The 13,264-nt window shown below is 31.5% G+C and overlaps 1 protein-coding gene across 1 annotated transcript; it reads right to left on the bottom strand.

Annotated features, from left to right (window-relative positions):
• Window positions 1–4,151: 4,151 nt before the first annotated feature.
• LOC115719263 (acyl carrier protein 1, chloroplastic) lies at window positions 4,152–6,487 on the bottom strand. The gene is made up of 4 exons (XM_030648231.2): window positions 6,274–6,487; window positions 5,418–5,528; window positions 4,655–4,777; window positions 4,152–4,475 (listed from the first exon to the last, which is right to left on the bottom strand). Exons 1-4 carry the CDS (start codon window positions 6,337–6,339, stop codon window positions 4,350–4,352), a joined length of 426 nt encoding a protein of 141 aa, XP_030504091.1. The 5' UTR covers window positions 6,340–6,487; the 3' UTR covers window positions 4,152–4,349.
• Between the last annotated feature and the right edge of the window lie 6,777 nt (window positions 6,488–13,264).

Below are 13,264 nucleotides of genomic sequence, written 5' to 3'. Positions count from 1 at the left end.
ATTTATTAATTGAAAGACTTTATTAAGTCTAATTAATAAATATATTAAATGGTAATTTTTTTATAATTAATTTTAATTAAATAATTAGTTTTGGCATTTAAATGATTAGAATTGGAAAAATAGCATTTTTGAGAAAATAAAGGAAATTTTGTCAAAAGTGGAAAAATTCCAGAGTGGGGCCCATTAGTGTGGCCGGCCACTTGGTTGGTATTTTCCACTTAATATTTTCATTATTTTAATGCCTAATAAATTCTAACATAAACCTAGTGGTTACCTATAAATAGATAGTGATGGCTCACACTTAAAAGAAAATGAAATTTCTTGCCTTCAGGAAAAATTGAGCCATCTATTCTATACTCATAGCCGAACCACTTCTTCTCTTTTTCACTTCAAATTTTCGAACCTTGAGTGATAGAGTGAGTGCCCACACACATCAAGTGGTATCTCAATCATAGTGTGGAAGACTGTGAAGAATCCAGAATCAAGAGAACGACATTCGGGCTCAGATCTTGGTGATACTCTGCGACAGACAGGATACAAGGGTTAGAGATCTGAGCGGAAGGAGCCATTATATTCCGCTACACCCAATGTAAGGTTTTCTGAAACTTTATATGTGTTTACTTTCATTGTTTTAGAAATTCATATTAGGATGTTAATGAAACATACATGGTAGTAAATCTAGATCCTGGTAAAACATTAAAAATTTGAGTTAAGTCACCAAAACTAATTATTTGAATAGTTAAGTCTAATTAGTTTCATTGTTCCACTCTTAATGGGTATTACCCATGAATGGGTAAAATTAGAAAATTTTGAGTTCTTATGCTTAATTTTTTTATCTAATTAAAAAAATTTCTCATTTTTATATATGGGCTGAGATTGTTCCATCGGTAAAAAAAAAATTAAAAAAAGTTTTTTGGCAAGAAAAATAAGAAAAGAAAAAGTTGAGTTTGAGTTAAATATTTTTGTATGAACATATTTTTGATATAGCGTAAAAAGAGATATTTTTTTATATTTTTTTTAATTAAGTAGTTAAATTAAGCATAGAAATTCAAATTTGTGATTTCATTATTCGTTATTAGATCAAAATTTGATGGTTTGATATTTTTAAAATTAATATTTATAGTTAAATTTATTTAGTAACCATTCATGGGTAATACCCATTAAGAAGTGTTCCATATATATATGTGTGACTACTCAATGGTTACATTTTTCTTTTACCTATAATAGCATGTTACCAATAGGTAAAACTTTATTTTTTAGAATCAATTAATTATAATTGATTATTTTCTTAAAATAATTAATTGAATATTTAACTAGACCTCTTTAGCAATTAATAATTATAAATAATTTTTTTATATAAATCCCTATTATAATTATTTGAATAGTTAAGTCATTTAATTATAATATTTACAATAAAACTTTATTTTTTTTTTACAAAAATTAGACTTCTTTTTACACAAATTAGAATTCTCTTGTATAATAAATTTTTAAATAATTATTTTTTTTAAATGACATTAAATTATTTTTTATAACTAGAAGAACTGAGTATGAGTTTTTCTATTCGAGTTTGAGGTTGCTTCGTTTTTCAGAGGAGCTTGACTTTGTTTTTTTGATTATGATTTGGTTTTTTGAGTAAATAACTCCTTATGAAAAAAAAAACAAAAAAAAGATAGAGGAGTTTAGCCTTTTTTTTTAAAAAAAAAATTACATTCAACTTATTTCACTTTTTACTTTTTAAATATTTAAATAAAAAAAAACTAAAAAATTAAGTGTAATAATTTTAAATTAAAGTTACAAGTATAATAAAATTTTAATTATGAAATTATATGTATATAATTTTAAATTATAAAGAGTTTAGCTATAAAAAATTTAATAATTTAAGGACAAAAAAAATTACTAAAAGATCTTTATTTAATAATAAATTACAAAAAATTTAATTAATAATTATAATTAATTTAATTTTAAAATATAATAAATCCTCGTTAAAGTTTTATAAGAAAATAAATTATTAGATAACTATTAAATTATAAATTAATTATTATTTATTTTTATTTAATTTCTAAATTAATCACTAAAAAAAATGTAACCATTCTCCTCCATATCTATATATACTAGATTAAAGTTACGTGCAAAGGCACATATTTTTTGTTTTATAAATTATTTTTTTAATGATACAACAAATAATCATATATAATTTAATTTTGTTTAATTAGATTTTTTTTAATATAAATTGATTAATTAAAAAAATATATAATAAATAGAAGTATCAGATAAGTATAAGCTTTGACTTATTTTTTTTAATAAAAAATATTTTTTTTAAAGTGTTTGGATATTATTAAAAAAAATTATAAGTAAATTAAGAATTATATAAATTATTTTAGTTATAAAAATAGCTTTTCAAAAATTCTTTCGGGACTTTTAATTTTTTATCCACACTCTTAGAATGACTTTTTTTTAATTTTAAAAGCTAAAAAATAGCTTCTATACTTGATCAAATGTTATCATCAAACACAATATGTAATTATGTACATATATACATGATCACTTGAATCCACCAAGAACTTTTCAACGGATTAGGTGGGTGGAAGTGGGTATAAGTTTCTAGCTAATGAAAATTAAACTCTGTATCATCAATAGTTTAGGCACCAAAGTTCACATTTTTCCTAGGGAATGAAAAACTATAATCAATGTCAAACAAAAAAATTTGTATGAGTATTTTATACACATTATGAAAAATATACATACTGTTATGAAAATAGAAAAATACAAAAGAGTACTAATAAAATTGGCATTAGCGAGAGAATATATATATAAAGAGTGTTTATTGGAGAATATTGTCCCACATGGATTAAATATGAAAGTATTGAGCCATATATAAGAATATGGGCTACTCCACTCATTGCCAATTGGTTTTGAGATGGAACCCCATGATTCTCAACATGGTATCAGAGTCATATCCCTAGCGGGCTTACGATCCATACCTAGCCAGCCGCAAGCGAGCAAATGAAACTCCCAGCCGCAAAACAAAAAAAAAATAAGCGAGCAAATGACACTACTTATGATAAGGTGATTCAAGATTGGTGGGCAAAAATAGCCACCATCTTAAGGGGGATATTGGAGAATATTGTCCCACATGGATTAAATGTGAAAGTATTGAGCCATATATAAGAACATTGATTACTCCACTTATTGCCAATTGATTTAGAGATGGAACCCCATAATTCTCAAGAGTGTTAATTACTTTTTTTTTTTAATGCTATTTTCCTAAATCGTATTTGCTTCCATATCATTCTTTTAGTATGACATATGATTTGATTAAATTTATGTTTCATCGTTTTTACAAATAAGTTTCAATTCTTTTTCATTCATAGATGTCAATCATGCTAAAATCTAACTAATTGTCTCAAACAATTTTTTCTTTCAACATCAACACTCCAAACTAAAAATCCATTTTGAAACAATGTAAATATATTCAATTACAAAAAGAAGAATCTCCAAAACTCAATGAAAAGAAAGCTCCCATTGAAAGATGTATAAGAAAAAGAATGTGGCTAGAAGATGGAGGAAAGTCGATCATGAATTGAGATAGAGAATCGAGAAATTGTGATGAAACCCATTAATATTTATTACTATTTATACATATATGTAGAATTTTTTTAATTAAACTTATTGAGAATTGTTTTGTCCTCCGAGTAGTTCACGGCATGAAAAGAAGTTTATATTGTTGAAGTTGAGTCAGGATTTTAAGGGGTTAATTTATATTTAAGTTTTATTTATATTTTTTAAGAGTTAACGATAGAATACTTAAATTTAACATATTTTTTTTAGAAAAAAGTCACCAAATAATTTTTCATAAACCAAGAATTTTATTATATCACATTTTATATAAATTAGATATTCTCCCATTTCTACATTTTCCTTGTGAAAATCAAAATCCAACTTCCAATTAGCCAAAATTCTAGTAGACTTTAATCACATCATCCTAGTAGAATGTGACATGTGACCGAATTTATCAGCCAGTCCTTTCCCTTGACCAAACAAAACAAAGTATTGGCATAATTATTATCCAATTCTTCTTCTACTGCAAATATTGTGACGTTCTCCTTCAATAAAATTATAATTGAAATTTGAATTAATACAAACACAGCACAAAGATAAAACAGTACTCAATGTGGTTAAATAGACTCAACAACTAACTGTTCATGTCCAAAATTAACATAAAAAAAAGAAAGAAAGAAAGAAAGATACCCCAAATTTCATAACCAAACTGCTCAATACTAAATTTAAAAAGCTAAGATTTTGACATGATTACTCTCCTCTCTCACTCTGCCTCTAATTTATCATTCCTTTTAAGCCTTCTTCTCAATCAGATCCTCAATAAGATCTGCAGCCTCTTGAACGGTAGTGATGCTCTGAGCACTATCCTCTTCAACACTAATGTCAAAAGCTTCCTCAAGTCCCATAACGATCTCAACCTAAAACCAGGAATCATAATGGTTTATAATAACTCAAAGAAAGCTACTGACTAGAAAGAAAAAATCTTCAACACCAATTTGTCCTTTCCATTAAGCGCATTGAATAGTCATCTTAGGCAATAGAATAAGCACTAAACGGTTTTCCTTTAAATTTTCTATGAAATAATTATTGTATTTACCGTATCAAGAGAATCAGCTCCAAGGTCTGAAAATTTTGACTCGGCAGAAAGCTCCTGGTCATCTCCCAGTGCCAATTGTTTCTTCACAATACCACACACCTTCTCCACTGTTTCTTTCTTGGCCTGCAGAAGGATGCCATACATAATTAGCTCCAAAATAAAAGTAAAAAAACAAATCATTACCTTTACACAAGGGTTGATAGCAGAAACATCAATGATGCTGTGTCATAAGGGCTAAACACAAAGTAACGGATGTCAATGGAACAACTACAAGCTACAAAGACCTGAAGCAACGTATAGTCAATTTTGTCCCACTGATGTTGACATAAACAATCAGAAACAACAGAATTACATTCAAAGTATTAATGCGCTTATGTAAACATTTCTAGTTCAGATTGAAAGCGTTCACAGCTCCACAAAACTAATTATAAGAACAGGAAGAAGATAAACAAGAAAAAAAACACTAATATTTGGTTCCTTCAAAGTCCATCACAAACTCTTTAACCATAAATAAAGGCTAAAATGAGTTGAACTCAACACCACAAGAGTTTGTGGACACACTACATCAAATGGGCCACAACATCTTTTACATTAGGAAAATTTACATTTGATTTATGATGTTCTTTGACATTCTATAAAGATAAATCTATTTGTGCTCGTATCTATCAAATATCTTCCACCTTACCGGAGATATTAATATGTGAGTATGCTCAAATAATATGACCAGAAAATATAACAAAATCAATATTCATCGACTACATACAGCGCATGAAACTTGAAGGCGAACTGATTGTGGTGTTGATCTGAATGAGAGGGAGCTTCGTCCGGAAGCATTAAGAGAAACCAATCTCGAGCCGTAAATACTGGATGTTGCCTGTTGAACAATTAGGATAGAGAAAAATGAGTCAGCCCTCTTCTACAGAAGAATTACTCAATTTATTGCTAAACATTTGCATAGCTCAGTTCGCAGCAAAAGCAGAAATGCATTACAGAATTGTAAGGAAAAAAACAGCTATGTGATAACTTCTTTAACGGAAAATATCTTAACCAAAAGTTACAAATTCAGAGGCAAGGGCAGCTGGGTTACAATCAAGTTCAAGCCCTAAGAGCTTATGAATACTAAATAAGCTCCCATGGGTTCGCATGTAAGAGAAAACTCAAACTTGAGACTTCGATAGTCGAGCTTAATTAATATTACATATTTCTTGCCTGCTCACAATATTGAAAGCCGAAATCCAAAAACTCATTTTTCTTCAAATTGCTTTCAAGTTTCAAGCACAACATTTCACTAAATGTAAATCAATTATTCCCTTACTAGTAGATATTTAAATTGTACACACGATTTGAATCATGCATGCACAGCTTAAAAAAAAATCATTTTAATCAAGAACTCCTAAATCAGATCTTATGATCTTCGATTCGCATTACAAGCTAAAATTATAAAAATCGAAGCAATATAGCACAGATCAAACATGTAATACCAAGATATATGACTATTAATTCAAAGCAAACTCTTCTTATCTAAACTTGCTTGAAAATAAAAAATGAACGCAAAAAAAAGACAAGAAATTCATCGATTGAGAACAAAATCAGATTCAAATAAAGAAAAAGAGATGAACCAAGTTCTGGTGCAACTGTGGAGGACCAGATCTAAGGGAGATTGAAGCTCCTGTAGCAGCAGCCATTGCAAGATTCTCTAGAGAAAATAAGAATGAAAGTTAAGCAGGTAGAGACGGAGAGCACGAGGAGGCATAGCGAAATGGGTTTAAGGGGCTATTTATAGCTGTGAAAACAAACAGGTGTGGGATATTGACAAGGCACATTTCTCTCTTGGAGATATCGCACGTCCACGTGGTCCAATAGACTAAGACCATGAGAATCAGTACTCCACTCCGTGGCCAGGCTTGAGAAATCATAGCTACTGAGGTAATGGGCCCAATGGATTGGGCCTCCAAATTGTGGGCTTTTATTGGACGGAGCAAGAGGTTTTCTTCTTATTTTGTTTTATGACCAATGTTCAATGTGAATCCGCAGTAATAAACACCGACACCGTCGTAATTATAAAAATTAAAATTATATTGAAAAATAAGTATTTCCTAAAAAAACATGACGTGACTTTAAATTTTTAATTTTTAATTCATACCAATTATTTGTACTCTTAATTGGTGTATGTGAAAAAAAAAAATTACATATATGAAATTTTTAATTTTTTTTTACTGTGAAGTGAATTTTTTAAAAAAATATTTTGTTTTTGTAAGAAAAAAATGAGGAAATTACACTCTATACTTTTTTTATATTGTCCACTTTTATTTTTACTATCTTTTTGAAAGTCTATCATTTTTACCTTTTCTTTTAAACATTGTACAAATTTTGCCCCTGTCACTTCAAGATACTTTCTATGTGACTCTCTTATATCAGAGTATTTTAGGTACAATACATAAAAAAAAGAGGTATGTTTCAATTAAATATAAAATTAGAAGTAAATTTGATTAATTGATTAATAAAAGTGGTATTTTTCAACTTACCCAAAAAAAAAATCATGTGACAGTAAAATTGTAAACTTTTACTCAAAATCTAGTATTTTATAAAAATACAAAAAAAAAAAAAATTGTCTGTCCAAATAATCTTAAGTTGTGTTTAGTTGGGACTAATAAAAATATAAGAATATTAATGGGAATGAGAATAAGAATAAGAATAGAGTGGAGTGGAGTAAATTTTAAAATACATTAAAAAATTGATAAATAAAATTAATAAATTTTTTATTTGAAATGACTTTTTATTCTATTTCAAAATGGAATTAGTCATTCTACCAAAATAGTAAAAAAATATCGTATTAGAATAATATTCTAATATTTTAAAATCCAACCAAATAAAACAATAGAATGTAACTTGATTCATATCCATTATTTATTTTATTACATCCGACCAAATATAACCTTAATTAGGTCTAACCTTAAAGGAAAACCAACTTGGTTGCTACTTATAACAGTATGACCTATTTGCTTGTTTGTTTAAATATCATTCTTGGCAGCGAGGACATAATACTTTAGAAGTATATCAAGTTGTAATATTTTTTTAAATAAACGTGCATAGATGAAATTAGACCTCCCGGTCATTGTAGAGGATATTGTTCGGAATGGAAGAAACACACATACGACCATACCGATTGTAGGTAAAATTAAAACAAGCAAAAAACCAACCACTACAAAAATTAGCATAGCTCTCAATCTCCCAACGAAATTCTAGATCGTTGAGCGAATTGACAACCACCTTAGAATCACTCTCTATTATAATAAATTTCCAGCTTTCATCTTTAGCAACTCCAGAGCCAAGCAACAGGCTACCGCTTCTCCACAAAGAGCATCAAAGAACTCTAATCTAGCTATATGCATCCCACACACCACTCCAAGGTGGTTTCTAGCCACAACTGCAATACACATACTTTTCAACCCCACTTTAATATCATAGTTAAGCTTGACCCACTCTAGAGGGGGAGGAAGCCAACCACCTACAAGACACAACGAAGGAGTGGAGAAAATAGAAGCACTGTAATATGCATAAGAGTAATGAATATAGTCAATACACTGATTAACACTAGCCATACTTATTGTGTACCTTGTCATTCTAAGTCCGCCAAATTGTATCGACAATAATCGAAGCATAAAGAAACACTTCATCTATATTAATGCCTTGTTTTCTTAGTCCCCAGATGAATTTGACCCAGTACCACAAGCGAATGCCAGGCCCAGAAATAGGAAATACCCCACGGAGAAGAATGCCACAAATGAAAAGCCCAATCACAATTGAGAAATAAGTGCTTCAACGTTTCCTCACCACCCCCACACAAGGGGCATGCCACATTCTCTAAATGGAGTCTCTTAGAAAGAACAACACGAACTGGGAGGGCCTTAGAGAGGATACACCACCACAGTATCTTATGGCATTCCAATATGTTACTATTCCACAGTTTATTCCAGAGGGACGATGCAACTTCATAATGAGGAGCCCTATCTAAAGCTTGGATGAGATAAATTGATTTACACTAGAAACACCCATTACTCTCCTTGGTTCAAATCCACCTATCCTTACCCTGACTAGAGAGTCTACCCCCTTTTCAAGATGGTCAAAACAAATTCTTTGTCAAAGAGGTAATTCAATTTTTGAATATCCCAATCCCCATAATCCGTAAGGAGATCAACCACTCTGCTACACCCCGAAACTATAGCACTATTCGACTTAGGATAAAACTCCGTACCATGGGAGATCCAAGGATCCTCCCAAACTCTCGTATCCTTTCCAACCATGATCATTTTACAAGCACATTTCCTCAAAATAGCTTTGGCTTCCACCACATTCTTCCAAAACTACGAATCAGAGTCTTTGTACTTGCAGGTAAGGTAATCTTTTCCTTTCAAGTACTTCGCTTCCAAGACCCTGCAGCAAAGAGACTGACTCCCAGTTAACAGGTTCCACCCCTACTTGGCCAGGTAAGCCTGGTTCATTTCTTTAGTTTTCCAGAAACCTAGCCCACCACGAGATTTAGGAAGGCACAGTTTATCCCAAGCCTTAACATGGATCCCATGGTTACCTTTCTCATCACCCCAGCAGAGATCCCGCACCATGCCATCAATCTTATTAACAAGACGGTTCGAGAGTTTTGTAATTTACATGGTATAACTTGCCATGGACAGACCCATAGACTTAATAAGAGTAGCCCACCCAGCTTTCGAAAGAGATTTTGCTTTCTAAACCTGAAGCTTAGCGGTCAGGTTATCCAAAATAAAGTTATAGTCTGCATCCTTCTGTTGGGATTGAACTAAAGGAAGTCCCAGGTATTTAGTATTAGCTACTAGGTCTCCAATTACCAGAGTTTCTTTGATCTCTCTTCTTACCCCATCGGGAGTGTTCTTACTGAAGAACATTGAAGTTTAAAGCTTGTTGACCAGTTGGCGTGACCAAGAGTAGAAATCTTCCAGGCACTTCTAGTAGCCTTTAGCTTCTTCTAAGTTTGCCTTACCTACCAAAATTAGATCGTCCGCAAAGAATATGTGAGATAGAATCGGCCCCCTTTGGCTTAGTCTAATCCCCTTAATAATTCCCTTCCCCAAGGCGTCTTCCCACAATCTTGACAAAATTTCTGCCGCCAAAATAAACAGATAAGGAGAAAGCAGGTCGCCCTGGCATAATCTGCACGAGGGCCTAATCTTGCCGACCTGCCCTCCATTAAGACAAACATTCAGAGTGGTGGTAGAGCTACACTGCTTTATCCATTTTATAATTGCTCCGGAGCTTCATAGCAATCAAGCACATGCTTTATAAATTTCTAACTCATCATATCATATGCTTTCATAAGGTCAATCTTAATGGCAAAAATCCTTCTTTCCCTTTCTTTCTATTGAAAGTATGGATAATTTCTTGAACTATCACATTGTTGTCTTGAATACTTCTCCCATGCACAAACACTGCTTGCATCTGGCAGATTAGTCTAGGAAGAATAGGCTTTATTCAATTTGCAATGATTTTAGAAATGACCTTATACGTCATATTGCAAAGAGAAATAAGCCTAAAGTGGTTCGTTCTCTTCAAATTCTGAGTCTTGGGGATGAGCACTAAATTAGTAGCATTAAAACCCTTATGCATATATCCCGTTACGAAAAAATCATGTATAGCCTCACAAAAGTCAATCCCCACAGAATACTAATAGTGCTTATAGAAGAGGACCAACATTCTATCAGGGCTAGGAGCCTTATCACTCCCCATAGCAAACAACATCCTACAGATTTCATCATGCATCAAAATCTGAACTAATTCCTCCTTCTCCACTGACGAGAGCCTATCTTGAATAAGGTAGCCACAATTAAGATCCTGAGCAGAACTATTACCAGAGAAAATTTCACCCAAGAAATAAGTAAACTCTTTCCAAATTAAATCTCGTCTGCTTAACAACACATTATCCTTGCTCAAAATACTTTCAATAGCATTTTTCCTTCCTCTAATAGTAGTTGAGAGGAAAAAGAACTTAGAGCATTTGTCCCCATTCTTGAGCCACGATACCTGGGATCTCTGTTTCCAAAACAATGCTCTTTTTTCCAAATAAACATTCAGAGAACGCTGGATGTCACTCTCCTCCTTCCAATCTCTAGAACGAGTGGGTAGTTTTTGTAAGTTGTCAAGTTTTCTTTCAAGCTCTTCTATGGTGATGTCAATGTTCCCAAATTGAGCTCTATTCCAATTTAAAAGATCTACCCGAGTCGCACCAATTTTCTTGAAAATTCTCACTGGGCCCAATGGTGCATATCGACTTCCAAGCATGGTCAAAAACCAATTTACTCCTAGCATCTCTAGTCCATCCTTCTTCAAACTTGAAGCTCCTTCTGAATTTAGCATCCATATCACCAAAGTATAAACATAGGGGTCTATGATCGGAGTTCTTAGTTTGGTAGGAACAAAGATTTGCCTTAGGAAAAATATTAATCTAGCCAATGTTGACCAAAGCCTTATCAAGAGCTGATTTAACATGGTTCCTACCAAAGCGATGGTTTATTGGAATATATTTTACCAGGACCTAGATTTACTAACAAGTATATTTTTAACATCCTAAACATGAACTTCTAAAATGATATAAAATAAATACATAAAAGGTATGAGAAATCTTACATTGGTTGCAGCAAAATTAAATGACTCTTTCCGCTCAGATTTCTAACCCTTGTATCCTTTCTATAGCAGAGTATCACCAAGATCTGAGCCTGACACTCCTTCTATTGTTTGGTTTCTTCACACTCTTACATACTATGATTGAGGACTAACTTTCCATGGGTGGGCATGCACTCAATCACTAAAGCTTGAATTTAATAGTGAAGAAGACTGAGAATTACGAATTAGAAGAGAGAAAAGAAAAAGAAGAAATCTTAAAACACTAGTTGTTACATAGAATGAAAACTAGGTTTAAAGCTTTAAAAGCATTAGTTTGGATAGTGAGACCTTACTCTTCTTTTTATACTAATTCTACTAGGGTTAGGATTGAATTATTTGGAATAAAAAAATGATAAAAATAGAGCAAACATAGGCTCTAGTGGGCGCCCTATAAGGATCCATCACTAGTTAGATTTTTGCCACTTTTTCTCAATTATTTATCTATTTTTCACAAATACCACTTTTTGCACTTTTAATCTTATACATGCCAAAACTATTTATTTAATAATTGAAATAATTATCAAATAAAATTGTCATTTATATTATTTATTAATTAGACTCCATAAAGTCTCTTAATTAATATATAAACCCTAAAATTCTATTTCTTCACAATCAAGCCATAACTTAGTGAAAATTTATAAACTAGACAAGGTCTAACTTTAGAATTATAATTGATTAATTAAAATCAACTAATTGAGTCTTACAAGCAGTTTATCTCAATTAGTACTATGGGGACCATGGGGCTATATAACCGAGCTTCCAATAAGCTGATCTAGAATTTATCAAGTAAATTCTCTAACTTATTAATTCCTCCTTGCACCACTATAGATTTGGAATTACACTCTCAATTATATAGAACGCTCTATATGTTCCACGGTATAGATATGCTATGAGATTATTCATTGTTATGATCTCAATAATCAATGATCATTTATAGATGATTTACATTGAATTGGGATTAATTTACCATTACACCCTTCAATATATTTTATCCTTAAAACACTTAGCTACCTATAAATGATATTTCAATTACTAATATAATCACTGAAATGAGTACTCAACCATTTATCTCTGTTAAGCCAAGCTCGAAGGAAATCATCGTTTGACTTCTATATTCGGATAGAAGCTATAGATTTCGTATCTATGATTAGCGATCCCACTCAATTGAACTACCATGTCCTTAACCTATATGTCACGAGAAGAACCATTTGGTCGACTTTAACGAACAGATTTAAGAACACAAATAATGCTATTGAACTAGAACCTAACCATCTCAGGATTGAGATCATTTGATCTAGGATCAACTAGGTGATATTGAATTGAATAAATATTACAGTAAGTTTATCATATCTAGTTCAAGTTCAATATCAGTCCCTTCCAATGCATACTCCATGCATCCAATCCAAGCTTACTTTAGCCAATGCCCTGGAAAGGACATAGCACTTATCCAAGGTGCAAGTAAACTACATTGTAGATTATCCTATCGATTAAACCTTGTGTACTGATAAATCATAGGAATACATTTAATCACATAATCTTGATTACTTTCCACTGTGCTGACGACACAATAAACAAGAATATCAATGTGATAAGGATTTAGATGAATTTATAAATTAAATAAACATATAAATGATCACATGAACCAAATAACACATTAAACAAGTAATGAAAATAAATTTGTTTCTTTATTGATAATTGAATAGAAAAGATTACATTGAAATAGAGTTTTATTTAGAGCACAAAGCCCAACAAACTCCCACTTACACTAACATAAAACTATCTGTACATTTCAATTAATCCTAAATTCAGTCTATGCTTTTCAAATGTAGTTGCAGTCAAAACTTTGGTAAATGGATCAGCAAAGTTGTCTTCAGTATCCACTTTCTCCACCAGTACATCCCCTCTTGCCACATATTC

The sequence above is a fragment of the Cannabis sativa genome, chromosome 2 (genome assembly GCF_029168945.1).
Source record: "Cannabis sativa cultivar Pink pepper isolate KNU-18-1 chromosome 2, ASM2916894v1, whole genome shotgun sequence".
NCBI lineage: Eukaryota > Viridiplantae > Streptophyta > Magnoliopsida > Rosales > Cannabaceae > Cannabis > Cannabis sativa.
The sequence above is the reverse complement of the archived record's forward strand: the minus strand, read 5'-3'. Positions and strand labels throughout refer to the sequence as shown.